Below are 23354 nucleotides of genomic sequence, written 5' to 3' on the forward strand. Positions count from 1 at the left end.
TTTACATTAAGTAGAGATCTATGATTTTTAAGTTCATTTCAGCTGCTGCCTTCCACATGCCCAGCCACTACCCAGAAAACAGCAATTAGACAATAGACATATTAAACTCCTCTCCCCTTGAGAACGTTACCTTGGAACCAGGTAATCCCTGTCCTGGAGGTCCTTGTGGACCAGGGGGACCAATAGGACCTTGGATTCCCTTTAAAATAAAAATTTAAAAATAGTATTAGTGAGATGAGAAAGAAATATGAATGAGCAGTTTTAAATCTTCTAAAGTGAGTATGATACTTCAAATCCTCTAAAGTGATAATGAATTACTAATACTCTATATTAGTTGGATGGGATAGCAGAGGCTGCTCGTTGAATCATAGAATACCTTCTCCCCTCCTCCAATGGGGAGAGAAATTTCAGCTGGCCCACGTGACTGCCTAGAATAAAGTCCACATGTCTCAGGCCCTGTGGCAGCCAGGTGTTGCCATATGACTGGATTCTGGCCACTGGAATGTGAACGGAAGTGAGGTGTGTACTCTGTGGTCCATGCGAAGGTGGAGGTATGCCTTCTCCTCCCCTCGGCTGGTTCTCCCGTGGATGAAGGGAAGACGTGGTGTTGTTCCTGGATTACGTGGAGGAAGAAGATTCTCAGGATGGCTGATGAACCATAATGGAGAAGCCCGGACCCCTGAGGAAGAGAGCTGCCACAGCAGCTTGGAGTTCTGAGTAAGAGAAAGGACATTTCACCTTGGTACCCATTCCGCACTCGGTCACACACCAGCACACCTGCACCCTCGCTGGACCGATGGGTATGTGTCAGGATGTTCAAATGCAGGTTTGACCGAGGCTGTTAGAAGCCACAGGCAGAGGACAGCAAACCGACAGATGTTCACACATTTGCCTCTCACTCGTGTTGTAGGTGTAAAAAGGGAAAGGAGACAGCATTTATAAAGTTGTTCTTTGGAAGAAGGAGCTATGAAAATCTCTCTTTGGAGAAAGTGAGAGGGGTTTAAGTTGCTTCACTCTTTACCCCACTCTACAAAGGGAACTTCAATAAACTACTTGAAGAAATTAATTTTTAAACAATTGTGAAATTTTACTTTTAAGAACTCTTTTTATTGAATTTATTGGTTAATAAAATTATGTAAATGTCAAGTGTACAATTCTATAACACATCATCTATAGACTGTATTATGTGTTCACGACGAGAGTTGAATTTCCTTCCATCACCATTTGCCCCCTTTATTCCCCTTTACCTGCCCTACCTCCACTTTCCCTCTGGCAATCCCACACTGTTGTGTGTGTCTATGAGTTTTTGTTTAGCTTGACCCCTTCACCTATTCCACCCACAGGGGCCAGTGTCTGACTTGTACCTGAGGAAGCTAACTGGACTGTGATAGCCAAGCGAGGGCTGGGGTGGGATCCACCTGAGCATCAGAGTTTGTGCAAAGGCCACACGAGTTTTTCCTGTGGACCAGATGCACTCGAAGTGTGAGACAGTAGGCGCGGAGCTGTTCTGAAGCCCGTCCAAGAGGGCCCAGAAGAGTGATGGGACTCTAACAAAAAGAGTTGGTACAGAGTAAACCCCCAGGAAAGCAGAGGCTGGTGGGAAGACATAGATGAAGGAAGAGAGTCCTTTATCCATATTCCAAGAGGGGCAAACACAGGGACCAGTGCAGGTCCCCATGAGAAAGTGTCAGTGACAAAGAACCCCTGTACCCCGCCGCTCCTCCCAACCTGGACTCAGCCTGGGGCGGGATGAGAAGCATGTTTCTCCCCCTGGACCACAGGCTCTCTGTGCAGCTCACACCGGGTGAACAAAGATCGAAGGGAAGATTTATATGGTGACTAGAGAGTTTTTATTGTACAATTAAAACTGGGATTTGCAGCTTAGAGTGATCCAGTAACTTTCTGTTAACTAAAAAACGATAAGAAAAGTCTACCCTGGTGATCATTTCTTTTTGTGGTGGGACAAAAAAGAAACTTCCCCCAATAAAAAATATTTTAAGGGGATGAGAGAGAAAAAAACTAAGATTTGGTTTTGCCGAGACCCCACAAGCCATGCCTGTGTGTATAGTGGTTACAGAAATATGATTATTACAAATGTTAGGCCCTTTCTCCAGCTAGAAGCTATGACAGCTGTTCATTTCAAAATTACTAATGGTATTTCCCTTTCTCTGACTTATAAAGGTGAAGCAATCTAAACAATTTAAGCAAGCCAAGCTTGAAAACACTGAACCTTTATAAGAAGGACTTTTTCCTAACCCAAGTAGCATGCAGTAGGACAAGGAACCAAAAAAAATCAAAGGGCACATATATGTGCCTACAGATGTATATGTGGTTATTTATATTCTTCATTTTATAAAATATTTGAGGTTTTTGTCCTGGCCAGGTGGTTCAGTTGTTTAGAGCATCATCCTGTGCACCAAAAGTTGCAGGTTCGATTCCTGGTCAAGGGCACATACCTAGGTTGTGAGTTTCATCCCTGGCAGAGACACATATGGAAGGCAAGCGACTCATGTTTCTCTCTCACACTGGTCTTGCTCTATGTGTCTCCCTCCCTTCCTCCCTCTTTCTTTCTAAAATCAATCATTTTTTCCTTAGGTGAGGATAAAAAAGAAAAGATGGAAGGTTGTCAAGTCTCCAAATATTTAACAAAAATCTGCAGGATATTACACACTTGTTGCTAGCATGGAAACAGAAGTTTCCTCATAAATAGATGAATGAGAAAATTCACTTCTGCAAGAGAAATAGGGATACCTAATAATATCAGGAATTCAATGGATAAACATGTTAAATTAAGGATAAGAGGAAAAATTAATAACTGCATGGATTACAGTTAAATTTAAGTAGATTTTAGATCATTTGTCTTAGAAGGATAAACAGATTTTTTTCTTGTTCGGGGAAGTTTACGAATGGCACATTCCATTCAGCCTCCCATCCCATAGGGCTCAGCTCCATGCAGACACGTCCAGCTCAAAAGTGTTTTTGTCTTGGAAAGGAACAGAAGGGGATGAGAAAACAAAAGTTGAGGAGGTTTGAGGGCGTTTTTAAACTGCAGGAAAACAGCCTCCAGGAAGAACCAGTACTGGAGGTAACAGGAAGCTGCAGGTGGGAGGTCCAGGGTCCATGGGCCATCTGGACAGACTGGTTGTCTTTGAACCTCAGTTTCAGCCTTAGACTGGTGACTCAGCACCAAGAACACCACCAGACCCAGGATGTGACAGTACTGTCCCGCCACTTCTGGGATTCAAAAGTCAACTACAAAGCATGAGAGTGTGTGGTCACATAATCAACCCATACATGGTCAAAGTATCCAGCTCTTCATTATCATCTAAATATTTATTTACACATTTGTTTCGGCTTATCTTGCCCCTTAATCCTTCTAATTTGTTATACTAAGCCCTCCACTAAGGAAAAGAAGAAGAAATAACTCCAACTTTGCTGTTGCTTGCATTAACTGCAATAAAAATATACTAATTAATTAGAAGGTGGTTAGAAATAAACTCAAATGGCAACAAAAAGCCATATGAAAAATTATTTCATTTTTCTTTAGTGCTTTCTTCTCCCACTATCCTAGATAAAGGAAATACTATTCATTCTTAAGCAACAGAATAATTCAAACCGTAATCATAAATTTTAATCAAACTGAGATTGCCATGTCCTATGCAGGAGGGTGTTGGGCATAAGTTTGGATTTACTGGTCACTTGATTAAATGAAAATTGTGGGTAAAAGTGTGTGGTCAACAGCACCCGTATATAGTACTGTTATGTTACCATCATATCACTTACATCTAACAAGGTGTACCCAGCTTTCTGCTAGCTCTGGTCAGATTTGGGAAGCAATTTCAGTCATGAATGTAGAGACAAGCTGAGAGATTTTTCTTCTAACCAAAAAAGGCCAAGCATCACTTATATACTCTATTTGTGGTTGGTGTCTGTTCAGGAATGGTGCCCCTTAAAACTAAGCAGTTACTTCTGATTCTGGACCTTGTTGTAAATTTAATACTGTTTTAAGCTGGTACATGGCTAGGCAGTGAGAAGTACTACCCTACTGGCATTGGGAGAAAGTGGGATGGAATCATTCTCAAAGCTGTGAGAGGGGAAAAATAAACACACAAACCAAATGGTAAATAAACTATTGCTTCAAAGGGATGCCAAAAATATATAATATTATCCCCAAACTCTTATCTTATTAATTAGGCTTTAATGTTAAAAGTTACAGCATCGAGCCTTGGCCAGTGTGGCTCAGCTGGTTGGAGCATCACCTGTCAGCAGAAAGGTCACAGGTTCGATTCCAGGTAAGATCACATGGCTGGGTAGTGGGTTCAGGTCCCCTGTTGGGGCAAGTAGGTAGGAGAGGCAACCGATCAATGTTTCTCTCATGTTGCTGTTTCTCTCCCTCCTTCTCCCCCTTCCTTCCCCTCTCTCTAAAATCAGTAAAGCGTGTCCTCAGGTGATTATATAAAAACAAAAATGTTACAGCACCAAGAAACACACTATTTATCTTAAGTCTTGAAAGTTCTATAAAATCAGATCTCCTGAAACCATCTTTTCCTTCCTACACTCACTTTGGATGTGAGTACCATTGCAGTCTGACTATCAAATATGCTCAGTGATGTTTGCAAGCCTGGCCATCATTGAACACCAGGATGGGGCCGGTTATTCTGTACCTTAGGGAGAGGGCGAAGCATCGATTACCTGTTCCCCTTGACTCCCGAGTCCAGGGATGCCCATTGGTCCTTGGGGTCCCATGGGTCCCAAATCCCCCTGTATAGGAAATAAGTCAAACATATAACCATAAAATGAAACTTCATTCTTTCACACTTTGCTAATCTGGAATTATGCTAGATTAAAATCTATCTCCATGTCATATAAAAATTCGACATGGAAAATTAGCAAACTCCATTTTCCTTTTAAGCAGTTTAGTTCAAATTTGCCAAAATAGTTAATGATGTTTTTACTCTTTAGTCTAAACTGGTGAGAATTTGTACCAGTATGTATATTTATCAGTCATTTTTCTCACAAGAACCAAAATTTCCTGAATGGTTATTATAATAACACAAATACTTTCTGTTCAGATTATAACAGAAGTATTTAAGAGTATAACATTCAGAGGGTACAAGGAAATTAGGATTCAAGAAAGAAATTGAAGAAAATGCTTTAAAATTTTCTAAATACATTTCCCTTCAAATCTTCCCAAAGATACATTTTGAAAATTAAGAAATTATCTAAGTTAAATACAACAAAATTGAAGAAACCTAATTTTCCTTCCCATGAAATAAATTTGGGAAACCAATGTTATCACTAAGAAGAGCAATATCATTCATCCATCTTTCTGTCTGTCATCCAATATTTTATGCTAGCGGGCATAATAAGGTCTCTTTCATAACTAGTGACTGCGGCTTTGGCAGCATGAAAGCAGCCGTAAACTGTCCGTGAGTGACCAGGTGAACCTGTGTTCCAATAACACTGTGTTTACAAAAACAGACAGCCAGCCCCATAGTGTGCCAACGCCTGAGCCAAACAAATATATTTTTATGAATGGAAGTATATTGATCGATTATACTTTATGCAATACTAAAAAGTATATCGGACCTGTCACTAAAACATGCCCTGGAATATGCTTTTGAACGTTTCACTTTGCATCCATCCCCAGTCTAAGTAAATCTCATGGAAGGAAAATGTAATGAAGTCCTAATTCAGGACTGGGTCATTCTGATTCATAACTTGAGTGCTCATCCTGCGGCAGGCGCTGTGCTAAATGCTTTCCGTGCTTTATCTCACCAAATCCTCACAACAACCCTCTGAAAGCAGGCGTTCCCATTTTCCAGGTGAGGCTGAGAAACACCCAGTCACACAACTGGTGTTAGATGGCGGAGGCGAGATTCAAGTCCGCTCTCTGACTTCAGGACCCAGGTCATAACCCTGCAACTATCCAATATACCCACGAGAGTGGTCTTTTGTGCATTGTTATTTACATTTAAATATCTGTCCCAAAACTACCTCATTTTTGGTACAATTGTATGTATTTGAGAGCCCTTAACATAGACATATTTATCTTACCACTTGAAGCACAGACAGCAAAGTCTCTGAATCTAATGTATAAAAGAATAGGAAAGGAAGAAAGGAGGAAAGGGAAAAGGAAGTCGGTGTGAATTAACAAGGGAACAACAGATGAAGGCTTTGCAATTACTCTGTGAAAATGTCCTAATATTTTGATGTGTTTTCTTTGCATGAACTCCAGGTGTAAAAATAAAAAATGCAATGTCAACAGTACTTTAAAGTTAATTTACTGAACACATTGAAAAAAAATTCAGTTGTGCTCAATGCTCACTGCTCCAAAGGAAGAAAGAGCATTTATATATTTTCAGAGTATTCTGGCACTGAAGTTACAACCAAGAATTACATTATACCTGAAATTTATATAACTCACTATTTACCACTATTTCTGCTATTTAAATACAGATTCCCAGAAGAGACAGCTACCAATAAATCAAAGAAATGAGTAATTCAAGTTTGAATCACAATACCTAAGATAATCTTGAATATCAATCATTATTCTAATATAATATATAATATAATGATATGCTCAGAGGTTGATGTATAAATGACTCCATATTTATGAGGTCTCTGTTTTTTGTACATTTTATACCCTCTCTGGTAGCTTTCCCTTCCCACTGGTATTAGGGCCTTAGCCTCCTGTAGCTACTATCTCTGACCTCACCCCTACTTCTAATCTGGGTATGGTAATTTGCAGCTGTTTTAAAGAAAACAAGTAACTAGTAAGAAAGAAGAAAGCAATAGCAGGTAGGCCATGGCACTGAACATAAAAAATTTTGCAGAACACCAGTGTCTCGCATGGCCATTCAGTGTGATGACGCAAGCAAGACAAAAGCAAGACCTCACTGTAGTTATGTCTGAGCACAGACAAAAACAAAAAACAATGTCCGAACCCCTCAAAAATGACCAGATGTTCTCCTATACTGGCTAAAATGAGTATGTGCTACTTGTTTACCAATTACAACTAAACCTGATTCTGTTTTTCTCACTTTCTAGGTAAGATTCATTAAATTGCCCAAACTTAAAATTACCCACTTCCCTATAGCATCCACTTCACCGAATACATGGCCAAATCACCTAACATAAGCCCAAATCCTATGAAAACAAATCTTTCATCTTCTTACTGCATTGTGATAGGTTCCTCAGGGGATGTGGTCTCCCACTGCAATGAGTCAGTAAACCTAAATTTGGTAACTGTAGGTGGATTTCTGTTGATCCTTGCCAGAGGCATGGATGCCAGTTTTCTTAAGTGATGCGTTTCATGTTCACCCCATTTTAAGGTAAGATTCTTGAGTGGGCACCTAAGAGTAGATATCTGCCTCTGTAACAAGGTCAGGTCATGTTTTTTAACAGCTATTTTCTTTACTAAGCAGAGGTCTCTTTTATTAATATTTGGTCCCAAAGCTGCTTGGGTGAAGATAGGGTAACTGGAAGTCAGGACTTAAATAAATGAAACATTACTATAGATATACAATTTGAGAATTTCCAGATCATAATTCACCCTATACACTAAGATACCTTGCATATACATAATTTAGAATTACGTTGACCCCATAGACCCTGTGTGGTATAGTTGTCAGGTTGTGTATGGTTCATAAATGTACATATATAATGAAAACTTTTAAAAATAACTTTGTTGGCATCTCTTCTATTATATGGCCTATTTGCAGTACCTTGTCCCCTTTGATTGACAAGCCTTGTAATCCTTGGGGGCCAATTGGTCCTTCAGAACCTTTTTCACCCTGAAAGTATATGGGAGAGATATCAGTGCACTATAAAAATCAGAATTTTAAAACAAACCATTCAAAGCAACCAAATTCACTGATCACTGCACATGGGTAATTCTAATGGACTCCAAGATTTGTAACTTGCAAAAAAAAATTTTCATCTTATAGGAAGGACTCTGTCCCAGCAGAACACATATGCAATATCACTAAAGTTAGAAAAGAGCTCTATTCCTACTATAACCAGAAATATTGGGAGATGGGGGGCCTAATCAATCACATGGCACATCTAACTGAATCAACCCTCCATTTCCCCAACAGTGCCACAACCACACCATGGAAATGTGTCTCTCATATTGGTATGTGAACTAATGCTTGCTAGAGTTGAATTATTTATGACATGCTTTATGTCAGAATTTATAAATATTCATTGAAAATTTAGTTTTAAAAGAATGTAAAGTCTTTTGGATCAAATCACAGGACATCTGTGAATAACTCTAATCATAATGTATTATCAGTGAAGTCATAACACTGTATATGTATGAAAAATAAACCATGTAAACAATCCAAAATAGCATTCATTTCATGAATTTATTTGAACCAAGAGTAGAATCAAAGAACAGTGGCAAGAAACCTAGGCAACAGGAAAATATATCTTTGTGTCTCCTTCTATTCATGATATAATCCCTTAAGCCCTATATCATTGCAAAGCAGCCCCAAGTAGTTTGGTCCTGCTGGTTGGGGCATAAAGTATTCTGAACAGTGAGTCCTTCTGATCATTTCCACAGCATAGTTCATGCAGTCGACCCTAAAACAACAGTGAATGCGGTGTGTCCTTCCTCTGATGAGCTGGAGGGCAATGCCCTGTCATGGGTTATTTTGTGTCATTATATCAGACAGCTGAACTTGTCACTAGGACCTGCTCTCCAACATGCCATCTTAGTGTTTCACATATCCATTTCTCATTTATTTCTTTATCTTTAAAAAACAGATTATAAAGAGAAATAACCCTGGCTATTTAAGTTTTCCAGGGTTTTTGGACTGCACATACATAAAAATTAACAAAAAAAAAATTTCAAGAAACTAGGTATTAGAAATCTTTCTGATAGGCAGTGCCAAATTGCTAGTCTCTGTATTGGACAGTGACATTTGGTTAGTGAAGGGCATTAGTAATGTCCCCTCTATCTAACATATTGATATTATTTTCATTTATTATGACACATTTATTTTGCTAGTTAAAAGGGATCTGTCTGAAAATTCAGCCCAGCTGTCTCTGAAAACACCGTATGAATTGTTTGCTTTAGCTAATTAATTTTCCTCTATGGAGATTCAGTTTTCTCATGGATCATTGAATATTTCATGATGGAGAGGCCAAGAATGAGATGCAGTCTTAGAGCAGGGGGCTGCACTGAGAAGGTCAGAACTCAGTGACCTGACTGAACGCAGGAGAAGGTCTTAGTCACTTGGAGAGAGCATGTGCTTCTCTGGGCAGTGTGTCTATGTGTGCTGGGGGACAGAGTTCCCAAAAGAAAGAAGAAAGAATCCAAAATCTATCCTCACTTGCTCTGAAGTTTTATGGATGCTGCCAAAAGTATCTTGGACAATCATTTCCCATGTGGCCTTTGGCAAATGTAATGTAGATTGTGAGGAAACAGCCTAGACGAGGGATTGGCAAACTGTAGCCCAACAGCTAAATCCAGCTCCCTGCCCGTGTTCCGTGAGCGCAGCTTTGTGGGAACACAGCCACACTCGTTCATTTATACTATGTCGTTTATGGCTGCTCTCATGCTACAGCAGCAGAGTTAAGTAGTTCCAACAGCACCATCTGGTTCACAAAGCCTAAAATATTTACTATCTGGCCCTTTACAGAAAAAGTTTGCCAACCCCTGGTCTAGAGGAACTTGAGCTCCAAGAATTCTGTGTGGAAAGCAGTGGAAACAATTAAATTCTTAATTGCTCCTTATGGTATTAAGGTAATTCCAGTTCCCTCTTCACAGCCACATTTTCCTTTTTAGCATATTCAGTGTTGATGCCAATACTGTTATCAGTTGGTTTACTAGACTGTTTCTTATCTGTGTTTCACAAAACAAATCTGTGAGTAAAGCTTTGTCATAGCTACACTCTGTAACTTAACTACTGGGCATAAAGATGCTATCACTGTGGCTTTAATGACTACAGGCTAAGAGATTTTTGATTACAAAATTCACTGTGGTTTCATGTTAAGGGAAAATTTACATATTCTTTCATTTAACAAGGTGAAGTTGGTGAAGTTGGGGATACTTGACCTCTAATAATTGGACACATTTTTAAAAATTTGTGACTTGTAACTATGCAAGACAAAGCACTTTTTCCTGGTACAAGAAGGCATTGTTACCTTTGGTCCTGGAAATCCATCTCCTGGTAAGCCCCTGTCTCCTGGTTCTCCCTGAGGACCACGGGGACCCTGGGCAGGATAACAGGAAGAATGGGAGAAGAGAGAAAAGGATAAAAGAAAGAATAGGAAGAGAATAAAAAATAATGAGAGGAGGGGAAAGGAAGGGAGAAGAGGAGGGAAGAAGAAAGAAAGTGGTTATATTTCAGTTCATGTGGACACAGCAATGAAGGAGCCCTACCTATATAAGTCATTAGTAAGAATCCTCCTGGTAAGCTTCATACTAATCAGTAGAATCATAGAGTTGTGAAAAATAATATCTTCATTGTATTAAATACTTGTTCACTTGGTTGGCATAGGATGTTCTACTCTGATGTCCTCAAGTTAGTGGAAAATGAAAATTAAGTGAGACATCAGAATAAGGTATAGAAAATAAATTCTAAGGAAAGGCTAAAATCTAGGATTGTAGGGCTTGAGGAAGAATGCAGAGTAATTTAATAGTTTAATTATGAGAGGAGCCTCGTGAAGAAATCACTGCACAGCTGTTTTAAAACATGGCTTTTATTTACATATTTTTAACTTCTATCCTCACAAACTTGGATTCACACTTGAATTCTTTCCAGAACTAGTTGAACTTACTGGAAGTTTATGTGTAAATAGAAATCTTGATAGAATCATTAAGGGAAGCATTAATTAAAGTTAGGAAGTCCATGTAACTATTGCTCAGAAAGGCACTAGGGAAAGTGAGAACTTATCACATAAGGAAAAAAACACTGTCTTGGGCTTTGAAGTAGACTGGCAGGAACTGTACTATTTGAAAAATAAGACAACAGTAATGTATTCACTTAAACACTAGGAGTTTTAAAAGGCCTCAAATCGTCCCTCTTGTTCTTCTTGGCCAGCAGGCCAAAAAGTAGAAGAGGGACTAACAACAGGAATCTTAGAAGCACAAACTGGAGCTTTTCCTTGAATTGACCTAAAAAGATAATTAGGGCTCACTTACCAGGGAAGTACGCCTGTTACAGAACAAGGGTTACGGAGCTGCCCAGAAGCTCCAAAGCCAGCACACTGTCGGCATTGACTGGTGTGGGCGCTGGATATGCAGTTGTCAGAGTAATTTAAGGGATGCTTTCTACTCAAGCCGGAAGCAGAAGCAGGATGGAGCATCATGCTCGTCAGTGACTGAGCACAGTTATGGATTTGTAGGAAAAAAGCTTATAAGAAAGCTTAAAAGAACTCAGTGTCTTTTTCTTTTCTTTTTTTTGCTTTTCCCTAATATGTACATTTTAAAAGACATCTTCTTTAGTATTTATGCATAGCCAATTTAGAAAAGACTTTAATTAAAATAAAAAGCTAACGTTTAATTCTATTTAAATTGCTATGTTTATGAGAAAATGTAGGTGTTTTGGTTTTGTTTGTTTTTAACCCTCACCCAAGAATGTGTTTACTGATTTTAGAGAAAGAGAAAGGAAGAGAAACATTGATGTAAAACATGTTTATTGATTTTAGAGAGAAAGGGAGAGGGAGAAACATTGATTGATGGACTCCCATATGCACCCTGACTGGGGATCGAACCCTCAGCATAGGTATGTGCCCTGACCTGGAATAGAACCTGCAACCTTTTGGTGTATGGGATGACACTCCAAGTAACTGAACCACCAGGCCAGAGTAGGAAAGCCTATTTTTAAATAATCCAAGTCCTTAATCAAAGCATTGATATTCAAGACAGCTTGCTCTAATGCTAGAGCAATTAACTAGGAGGAAAATAAATGCAAGCATGAAAACTAGATTGCAAACTAAACAGATGGTGTCTAGCTAACATTACACTCTAACAAAAAAAACTGGCCAATTATTTTATTCCCCAATGACATGACAAATAAAAATAACACAATTTATATCAGAGGCCAAGAAGTCTATTTTCTTGTTTATTCTTTTTTTCACCCATTCAACAAATGTTCACCAAATGCCAAGCAGGTGCAAGCTCTGTGCTAGGTTCCAAGAAGAACAGACAGACCTGCTCTCTGTCTCTTGGAGTTTATAGTCTTGCATGATAATTGAAAGCAGATTTTGCTGTCATTTGGACTGAGGTTCAAGTCCCAGCCCTGCTACATAATATTATCAGTGTGGCCTTAAACAAATAACGTAATCTCTTTAAAGCTCAGAAAATGCATCACAATGTTGCTAACTATAGTACCTACCTCAAACTTAAGTATTAATATGAGGATTAAGTCAGAGAGATTTAAAGCTTTTTCATAATAAGCATTGAATATATTTGCTATTGCTACCAAAATTATTTTACTTGAGTCCTGCAGTGGCTACAAATGTCTTTTTATGGACATTTTTATAAAGAAGTTGGTCTCAGGGTGAGTCATTGATATTACATATTGAGAGAGGCATGCTACACAGAATAAAGACTGAACCTTCTTCCTTCCATTTCTGCATTTCTAGAACACATCAGCTAAGGTGAAAGTGAAAATAATAGGGGCTTTTAGGAGCCATGTGGTTCAAACTGCTGGGAACAGAGGGTTAATGCTGATGAGCAATTACTTGGGAACATTTAAACAATAGAGAGCCAAGGCTCAATTACTGTAAATGGTCACAGTAATATTCCACACCACCAGTATATTCTCAAGTTTTCTAGCTGAGCAATCAGGATCGAGAATATTGTTAACCAGAGGGAACAGTAGGCTCTTGGATTGGATGAACTATTGTGTTGGCCAAGCAGTCCATTTAGTTTTTCCATGAACAAAAGACACCTTTTTCATTTGTACCAATAACTTTATCGACCTAGATATTTTTAGTCTGTCAGCTATTTCCCTATGACATTGATTGTTCTCAATTCAGTGTTTTGATTTGATCACCAACTTCAGCTGGTCTACCTGACTGGAGAGCATCGTCCAGCGAGAAATCTCCAGCATAAAACTTCACAAACCACTTTGCTACATTCAATCAGCCACAGCACTTCTCTGTTCACTGCACAAATCTTTTTTTTTTTTTTTGCATTTCAGTGGTATTTTTACCTTTTCTGAAATAATAAAACATAATACATTGAAAATATTGCTTATTTTATTCCATCTTCAATATTACAATGGCTACACCAAAAATCACCAATTTTGATTTTTTTAAATGCATGCTGATATGACAGCTGTCACAATGCAAACTGACAAATTGTTTCAAATAAAATTAAAGACAACCTGGTGCTACTAGAGCCATGTTATGGAAAAAAAAACAAATGAACTTTTTGGCCAACCCAGTATATTTTTAATTTATGAAGACAGTACCAACAGATCACTTTTTAAAGATAGAAATGCTTCTATAACAGACTTCCGGCCAAGATGGAGGCATAGTTGGAAACATTGTGCCTCCTTGCACAACCAAGTTTAAAGACAACAAAGTTTTAGTAACAAAAATGCAACCAAAACACAGAAAATCAAATTGTATGGAAGTCTGACAACAATGAACTGTTCATCCAGACCAGTAACAGGGGCAGAGTCAGAGGCTGGCAGAGCCCGATCTAGCAGGAAAAAGCAGCCAGACTAACCCAGGCACGCAGGCAGCAGTCGGCAGATCCCAGGCATGAGTTGGCAATGGGCAGGCCCAGTTGGGACGCAAGGCGGCTGGCTGAACCCGGTCACACATTTGCACGCAGCTAAACCAGGCGAAGGAGCGAGCAGTGAGACAGACCGAGCAGGCTAGGGCCCCAGTGACAAGAATTAAAGCCTAAAAGTACCAATTGGAAAAAACTTTCCAGGTCTAGGTGCCGGGCGAAGCTCCTAGGCTCACAAAGAGAGTTTGTTGGAGAGACCCACAGGGTCCTGGAGGGTGCACAGGCCCACACACCTGGGAGCCAGCACCAGGGGGGCCAGGTTTGCTTGCAGGAAGCAGCAGAGGGGACAGAAATATGAGAGAGAGTGGAACAAATGCCATTGCCCCTCTCTGACCCCGCCCCCACATACAGCGTCACAACCCAGCAACTGGGTGGCCCTGCCCTGGTGAACATCTAAGGCTCCGCTCCTCATACTTAACAGGCATGAACAGAGCAAAACATTATGACTCAAGAAGAACATCAAAGCCCCAGAGCCAATACTTCTAAGTGACCAAGACACAGCCAACCTATCAGATGCAAAGTTCAAAACCCTGGTGATCAGGATGCTCACAGAACTAGTTGATTTATGTCACAAATTAGAGGAACAAATGAAGGCTAAACTAAGTGAAATGAAGGGAAATACACAGGAAACCAATAGTGATGGGAAGGAAACTGGGACTCAAATCAATGAAGTGGACCAGAAGGAAGAAAAAATGACCAAACAGGAAAAGAATGAAAAAACAGAAATTCTAAAAAATGAGGAGAGGCTTAGGAACCTCCAGGACATCTTTAAACATTCCAACATCCGAATTATAGGGGTGCCACAAGGGGAAGAGGAAGAGCAACAGTGGAAAACTTTTTTTTAACAAATAATAAAGGAGAACTTCCCCAATCTGGCAAAGGAAATAGACTTCCAGGAAATCCAGGAAGCTCAGAGAGACCCAAAGAAGTTGGACCCAAGAAGGAACACACCAAGGCACATCATCACTACATTAGCCAAGATTAAAATGAAGGAGAGAATCCTAGAAGCAGCAAGAGATAAGGGGACAGTCACCTACAAAGGAGTTCCCATCAGACTGTCAGCTGATTTCTCAAAAGAGACCTTATAGGCAAGAGGGGGCCAGAAAGAAGTATTCCAAGTCATGAAATCCAAAGACCTACATTCAAGATTGCTCTATCGAGCAAAGCTTTCATTTAGAATGGAAGGGCAGATAAAGTGCTTCTCAGATAAGGACAAGTTCAAGGAGTTCATCATCACCAAGCCCTTATTATATGAAATGTTAAAGGGACTTACCTAAGAAAAAGAAGATAAAAAAGTTGAACAGTGAAAGGACAGCAAACTCACAGTTATTAACAACCACACCTAAAACAAAAGCAAACTAAGAGGACAGCTAGATCAGGAGCAGAACCACAGAAATGGAGATCACATGGAGGGTTAGCAACAGGGGAATGGGAGGAGGAGAAGGGGGAAGAAAGTACAGAGAATAAGTAGTGTACATGGTAGGTAGAAAATAAACAGGGGGAGGGCAAGAATAGTATGGGAAATATAGAATCTAAAGAACTTATTACACATGGACATAAACTAAAGGGAGGAATGCTGGGGGAGGGGTGTGCGGGGTGGAGGGGAGTGAAGGGGGGAAATGGGACAACTGTAATGGCATAATCAATAAAATATATTTTTTAAAAAGAAATGCTTCTATAAAAAACTATCTTTTTCAAAGTTCATGAGAATCAATTACAACTATGACATACTTATTTGGTGTCTAGTGAACAGCTCTAATAAAAAAAATATAATGAAGGAAACTAATTATTGGTTAACACAGTCTGGTCCGTGAAATGCTTTATTTCAGACATTAGCACAATAAAATGTAATTATCCATTATGTTATTACTTTCCTTAATAACCTAAATAGTGTGGATAATCAATAAAGTTTTTAATATACACTGCAAACAAGATAAATATATTAAGTAATAATAAAAATTGTCTGTAATATTCACACATGCCATCTACTTTATTTTAAACCTCAAAATAATTACAAGTTCTACTTCAGAGAGTATTTTATACTGATAGTGCTCTGAATAACCTTGCACAAAAAAATAAACAAATCGCCCTGAGAGTCTAAAATCAATTTATTTTTTATGAGTCAGTCATCTGTGACAAGCACAAAATGAATGGTAATAATGTAATTAAAGATGGAAGCTTCTGTATTTGTTACTAGAATATAGAAATAAAATTGATTTTGCATGTTCCACTTGCATCCTGTGAACTTAAACTCATCTATTAGTTCTAGGAGGTTTGGTATAGATATCCAGGGATTTTCTATGAATACCATTATGTCATCTGCAAATAGGAACAGCTTTAGTTCTTTTTGATGCATATGCCTTTTATTTCCTCTTCTTGCCTTATTGTTCTGGCTAGGACATCTAATACTACACTGAATAAGATTGGTGAAAACAGAAATCTTTGTCTTGTTTTTGATTTTACCATTTAATCATGGAGTGTAACGTTAACTGTAGTTTTTTTGTTTATTTTATTCTTTGTTTTCGTAGAAGTTGACGTTTTCTTCTATTTCTAGTTTCTGATAGTTTTTATCAGAGTTTGTGAGGGTTTTGAATTTTAAGTTTCGTGAATGCTTTTGTTTCATCTTATATGCAATTTTTAGCCAATTAATACGATGTATTATATAATTTTTTATTATTAAGTCAGCCTTGCATCCAGGAATGAACCCAATTTGGTCATGCTGTATAATTGTTTTTATGTATTGCTGAATTTTACTCACCAATATTTTGTTAAGGATGTTTGTATCTAGATTCATGAAGGATATTGTTCTATGGTTTTCTTTTTATGTATTGTCATTGTTTTGCTATATAACAACAGGAAACAGTGTTTTGCTGTCTTTCCTTTTCTATTTTCTGGAAGAGATTATGTAAACTTGACTGTATCCATATTTTATGGTTTTTCAAGAAAATCTAAAGTCAGCATAGCAAAATATTAAGATGTGTCTATCTGGTGGAAGTTTACTAATTCTTCTCTGTATTTTTAGCAGCTCATTAAAAAAATTATTTATTTACTTCATTGTTAATCTCACTTCCTCAGGGCATTATGAAAAGATTCTTCTTCATTTCTGTTAAAAAATCCCCAGATCCTCCGCCGTACTCTCTGTGCACATGGCGATCTGTATGTGCCTGTGTCTTTCTTTCTAGCTGATGTCCCTCCAGTCTTCTCAGTTTCCAGCCTGTCCAGTGAACTACCAGCAATGTCTGCAAGAAAGCTGATTTCTACCCTCTCAGCAGTTTCCCTTTAGGGCCACTGTCTAGTTAGTGGAAACTGAAATTTGACCACTGACCGCTAGATAATTAGTCTAGTGTATCTTCCATCCATAAGATGTGTTTGGCTTTGAATTAGTGCCTGCAGGCATTAGTGGAAAGTTGGAACCTTGAGCAGCGTGCTCCCATGGCTCTCACAGGGTACGGCCAGGAGGCACGTGTTTCTGCTCCAGCGACACAGGAGGACCTATGGGATGCAGAACAAAATCGGGAGCCCGGCTATGTTTTCATTTGTACCCCAGGGAGTCGGCTACTGTTCTTTGCTAGGAGAATGATTACTTGAAAAGTGAAGAAGCTTTTTATGCTAGAATAGTCATGTTTGATTCATTTCCTCTTCAGATCTCTCTAGATAGAAATATTTTTTATACCTCTGCACATAACAGAGGTATGGTCTCTCTACCATCATTGACACTAGCTTCAGAGCACACTCACGGATTAGGTGATGAGTGAAGTCCTCATTGTCATGAATTTCTCATGGTTGCAGGAAAGTAAATTACAAAGTACAGACATTAGACCAGAACCCAGATCTCATATCTCCCAGGAAATTTTGACACATAAGAACTTTCTCGAACAAGCTGATTAGTCTTGTGAGAGATTACAGTAAGAAAGAGCCAATTGTACAACCATCTGTGTATCTGTGTCCCTATTTCAACTATCATGAAAAATGAGACTTGCATCAGTTCTTGCATATTTACTGTCTTTTGTTGTCCAAAAAGATACACGATGAATTCATTGAACCATTTGTTCTAACCAGAAGGAGCACATAAGTACTATATTTGTCATTCTTGTTCCATCTAGAATTGCTAGCTACTTACTGGCTGGCCTGGCTCACCAATGCCAATGGGTCCTGGAGCCCCAGTTCTTCCTTCCTGGCCTCTCTCTCCCTAAGAGAAAGAAATAATCAAATAAAAGTTTGAGCTTTTAAACAAAGAAGAAATATAGCACAAAATACTCTAAAGATTTCAATAACAACAAATAGCAAAACAAGCAAACTTTTCTTTTTTTTATTTAGTTATTTTTCAAGTACAGTTTTTTGTCTATTTCTCCCATCCCAGCCCCCTCGCCCCGTGCTCCCCACCAAACTTTTCTTTTTAAAATATATTTTATTGATTATACTGTTACAGTTGTCCCATTTCCCCCCTTCATTTCCCTCCACCCTGCACACCCCTTCCCATTCACATTCCCCCCTTTGGTTCATGTCCATGTGTCATAAGTTCTTTAGCTTCTACATTTCCCATACTATTCTTGTCCTCCCCCCTGTCTACTTTCTACCTACCATCTATGCTACTTATTCTCTGTACCTTTCCCCCTTCTTCTCCTCCCACTCCCCTGTTGCTAACTCTCCATGTGATCTCCATTTCTGTGGTTCTGTTCCTATTCTAGTTGTTTGCTTAGTTTGCTTTTGTTTTAAGTGTGGTTGTTAATAATTGTGAGTTTGCTGGGGTTTTTTACTGTTCATCTTTTTTATCTTCTTTTTCTTAGATAAGTCCCTTTAACATTTCATATAATAAGGGCTTGGTTATGATGAACTCCTTGAACTTGTCCTTTTCTGAGAAGCACTTTATCTGTCCTTCCATTCTAAATGAAAGCTTTGCTCCATAGAGCAATCTTGAATGTAGGTCCTTGCCTTTCATGACTTAGAATACCTCTTTCCAGCCCCTTCTTGCCTGTAAGATGTCTTTTGAGAAATCAGCTGACAGTCTGATGGGAATTCCTTTGTAGGTGACTGTCCCCTTATCTCTTGCTGCTTCTAGGATTCTCTCCTTCATTTTAATCTTGGCTAATATAATGATGATGTGCCTTGGTGTGTTCCTTCTTGGGTCCAACTTCTTTGGGACTCTCTGAGCTTCCTGGACTTCCTGGAAGTCTATTTCCTTTGCCAGATTGGGAAAGTTCTTCTTTATTATTTGTTTAAATAAGTTTTCCACTTGTTGCTCTTCCCCCTCTCCTTCTGGTACCCCTATAATTTGAATGTTGGAATGTTTAAGATGTCCTGGAGGTTCCTAAGTCTCTCCTCATTTTTTAAAATTTTTGTTTCTTCATTCTTTTCTGTTTGGTTGATTCTTTTTTCCTTCTGTTCTACTCTATTAATTTGGGTCCCAGTTTTCTTCCCATCGCTATTGGTTCCCTGTGCATTTTTCTTCATTTCACTTGGTATAGCCTTCATTTTTTCATCTTATTTGCAATCAAAATCAACCAGTTCTGTGAGCATCTTGATCACCAGGGTTTTGAACTGTGCATCTGATAGGTTGGCTATCTCTTGGTTGCTTAAAAGTATTGGCTTTGGGGATTTAATCTGTTCTTCCATTTGAGCCATTTTTTTTGGTCTGGTCATGCCTGTTACATAGTGAGGGGCAGAGCCTTAGGTGTTCACCAGGACAGGGAAATCCAGTCACTGGGTTGTGACACTGTATGTAGGAGCGGGGTCAGAGAGGGAACAGTGGTGCTTGCTCCACTCTAAGTTGAATTTCAGTCCCCTCTGCTGCTTCCCACAAGCAAAGTGGGCCCTTCTGGTTTTGGTTCCCAGGTGTGTGGGCTTGTGTACATACTAGGACCCTGTGGGTCTCTCCAACAAACTCTCCTGTGAGGCTGGGAGTTTCTTCCGGCACCTCAATCCCCACAAGTGTTTTCAATCGGTGCTTTTAGGCTTTATTTCCTGGCACTGGGGCCCTCCCTGGGTTGCGTGGTCTGTCTTGCTGCCCATTTTTGGCCTGATTTATCTGCATGTGAATGTGTGACCAAGATCTGCCAGCCACCACCTGTGCACCTGGGTGGCCGGCCACCACTTTTTCCTGCAGCGAACCCTTTCTGCTGCCAGCTGCTGACTCCGCCCCTCTTACCCATCTGGATGAATGTTTGTCAGACTTTCATACAGTTCAATTTTCTGTCAGTTCTAGTTGTTATTTTGTTTCTAAATTTTTGTTGTCCTTAATTTTGGTTGTGGAAGGAGGCATAGTGTGTCTACCTATGCCTCCATCTTAGCTGGAAGTCCACACTTTTCTCAGTCATGAAGATAAAAAAAATTCTGGAGGAAAAGTGGCTTGAAATTTCAGTGAAGAAATCACCCTAAAATGTTCAGCATCCCTTCTGGTCTAAATGCAATCAGAATGTTCAGCTTTTGGAAACCACTGTGCAGTACTTGGCAGGATGGACTGTGAGTTACTCATTTTGCTCACTGAGATGACCACCCTGACAAAGCTCATGCTGCTCCTGGCCCATCACCACCGTCCTGGAATGCTGCCTGTTCCCCACCCCCACTCACCTCTGTCACCCCCTGTCACCTCTCCTTTCAATTCTGTTTCACACCTGATCACCTCAGAACCCTTCCCCAATAGTTCTGCCAATATAAACTCCACCTTCCCTGAAGTCTCAGCGTGTTCTTGTGTAACTGGCATCCGTGGTGACACTTGATGACATCCAAAGTGCACTGTTTTGGACTGTTTTCTGCATTAGACTTGCATCAATGTCTTTTTGTCCTGATGGCTTACAAAATTCCTTTAAAATAACTGCTTTGCTCTATTACATCCTTCATGTGCAGGGGACCTAGGATGCTGGTGTTCCAGTTTCTTCTAGCTCCTACGGACCTTTCTGTCAATATTTACTTCCCAGTGTCGTGGTTCTTCTGGTTTCTGTCCCTGTGGGCTTCTTTAATGTGCACAGGTGATAGTTGATGTATTAAAGTGTTTCACGAATCAATAACATTTTGCATATTTAACCTTTCAAGTCCATGAAAACTCAACAGACCCAGATGTACATTGGGAGAAGGGTGGGTATTTGGAGACAAGAAAAATTTTTACTCCAATCAACTAACAAAATACATTGGTTATACTTATGGTAACTTCCCCGGACCAGGACATGAATTGTCCAAGCATCCAGACTATACGTAACTTCTGCAAGCAGCCTCTCTGTGTCTTTGAGGGTAAGGCTGAGCAGAGTTGAAGTCACAGCTCCCCCAGCCCCCACAATAAATTCAAATCATCATTGGGCAAAGAGACAAGTATCTTTACCTTGATACCTTGCTGTCCCATACCCGGGACTCCTGGAGGACCATAAGGACCCGGAGGACCTGGCTCACCCTAGGGGAAGAAACGGTGATATGTTAGCTCGACTCAGCATCATTTGAGGAGCACCCCTGAGATTCACAGTGATGTGAGAGGGGCTTGAAGGCAACAAAGAAACCTAGTACATAGTCACGGCCCTTGAGTTTACACACCAGCAGGAAACGGCATAGACCCAGTGTGGAATTCCGCACTAGGCATTATAGGCGCGGTGCTTGGGGCTGACAAAAGTGTTTCAATTTGCATTTTTAAACATCAGAATTAAAGTTAATGACAATAAGAATTAATGCATAATGATGAATTCAGTCCGGATTTTGTCTTTATGTCAACTCAGTTGTAAAACACTATTTTTAACATAGTTTTCAGATGAAGGGACCCACAAAGACAAAGTTTTTAGGATCCACGAAAGTTACAGGACATCCCTCACTTGTTCATTCAGCAAATCTACCTTAAGTATTTCTGGCGGACACATTTTATTTTCTACCTAGTGATGATGTTCTACCCTCTGTCCTTCCTTGCTGTTAAAACTCTGACCTGTTCAGGTCACGGGCAGCTATTCCTTGCCCTAAGAGGTATAGAATGAATGATAATTGGTCTAATGCAAGTCTAGAGTCTCCTTTCCCTTTGCCACTGCTTATTCTAGGTTTGTCCTTGGCTGAGTTCTGATTAAAGTGGGCATCTTATTTAATGCAAAACGGAACCTTTTACCTCTGGCTCTTGTTTCCTACTTGAAGCTGCAATAGCTATTTTATAGTCATGAGGCAAGAACCTCTCATATGAATGCCAACCTTTGAAGAGGATGATGCAAAAAAAAAACTTTAAAAGAGCCTGGAGAACATCATTAAGCTAGTGAGTCCATCCTGGACTATCTACTTTCAAACATTCTCTTTGAAGCATTCTTCAACAAAAAGAGTGCTTATGATTAAGTCACTAGTAGTCAAGGCGTCTGTTAATTTTCAGTAATGCTGTCTACTATGTAGCAGCATTTTATCTAGTAGAAGTCAGGCCATCATAGAACTGAATGAGAGCATCAAGCTCATGCATTTCACAGGTGTTAGTCCCAGAGAGATTATCTTAAAATCAGTTGATTGGAAAGTGCGATGCTTTGGCATTTAAGTGGATTGAATTTGAAAGTACCTTTTCTTCAACCTTTTGAGTACAAGTCAGTCTGGAAGATAAATGAACTTCATTTCTTCCCTTTAAAATTCAATTTTGTACTTATTTCTCTATATAGATTAAATTTTCTGTAGCAGTCAGGTCATCACTGTTAATTTTTACATGCTCTTGGCCATGGAATTTCCCTATATATAATATCAGATTAAAAGTTCTCCCTAAACTTAAAATTGTTTTCTTTTTTCTTCTTTTTTTTATCCTTACCTGAGTACATTTTTTTCATTGCCTTTAGAGAAAGTGGAAGGAAGACAGGGAGAGAAAGAAACATTGATGCAAGAGAGCAGCATCAGACTGGGGATGAAACCTGCAACCCAGGCATGTGCCCTGACCCAGAATCAACTCTGCAACTTGTTAGTTATAGAACAATACTCCAACCAACTGAGACACACCAGCCAAGGCAAGCTGTTCTCTTAATCTCAAAGTTTGATTTAAGTGCTAGAGAATATTCAGTTTCCCAGCTTTTTACTTCGAAGAACCATTTCCTTACAACTTCTTTGCTGTCCACTCAAGCTGGGATCTCCTTGTCAACTATATTGCATGTGGGTGACCATTTTCATTATTCAGTAAATGAATTCCTTGATCATTTACCAAGTCATTTAGCCTCAGTCAAGTACCAGCAGCAACCGAGAGATTTCTTAATATTTCTTAAGTGTTGGTGAAATTACAGGGATCTGAAGCTTACAGAGGGATTTCACATGCTTAAATTAATTTCTCAGGAGCCTAGCATCTCAACAAAGGACGTGCAGACCGGTGTTGGCCTACACTTAATATTTGCCTTTTCCTACTTCCCCTTTCCTACGAAGATTCCTGAGGTGCTAGAAAAGTGATCCCAGTTGTACAGCGCTACAGTTGGGTGAGACAGAACAGGAAGAGGAGAGTTGGCATGCTACTCAGAATGATTGTCTAGGAATTCGCAGAGGCCACATAGTCCTAGGAAGACTGCAGACTTGATTCCCTTTCTGCTATTATTCTTCCCCAGCCCTCACCAACACACACACGCACACACACACACATTGCCGTGGTATTATTTGTTTCTCTACTTCACTCTCCAGCCATCAGAGG

The 23354-nt window shown here is 39.5% G+C and overlaps 1 protein-coding gene across 1 annotated transcript in view; it reads right to left on the reverse strand.

The window, feature by feature from the left end:
• The window catches only part of COL28A1 (collagen type XXVIII alpha 1 chain), a 149085-nt gene that overhangs the window by 85857 nt on the left and 39874 nt on the right, over window positions 1-23354 (reverse strand). The window contains exons 12-17 of the mRNA XM_037136685.2: window positions 21069-21137; window positions 17877-17945; window positions 10153-10221; window positions 7728-7796; window positions 4693-4761; window positions 131-199 (exon numbers count right to left, since the gene is read on the reverse strand). Coding sequence (XP_036992580.2) covers window positions 131-199; window positions 4693-4761; window positions 7728-7796; window positions 10153-10221; window positions 17877-17945; window positions 21069-21137 — 414 coding nt within the window. The remainder of the gene's footprint in view (window positions 1-130; window positions 200-4692; window positions 4762-7727; window positions 7797-10152; window positions 10222-17876; window positions 17946-21068; window positions 21138-23354) is intronic.

The sequence above is a fragment of the Artibeus jamaicensis genome, unplaced genomic scaffold (assembly GCF_021234435.1).
Source record: "Artibeus jamaicensis isolate MK-2021 breed Jamaican fruit bat unplaced genomic scaffold, CSHL_Jam_final contig_923, whole genome shotgun sequence".
NCBI lineage: Eukaryota > Metazoa > Chordata > Mammalia > Chiroptera > Phyllostomidae > Artibeus > Artibeus jamaicensis.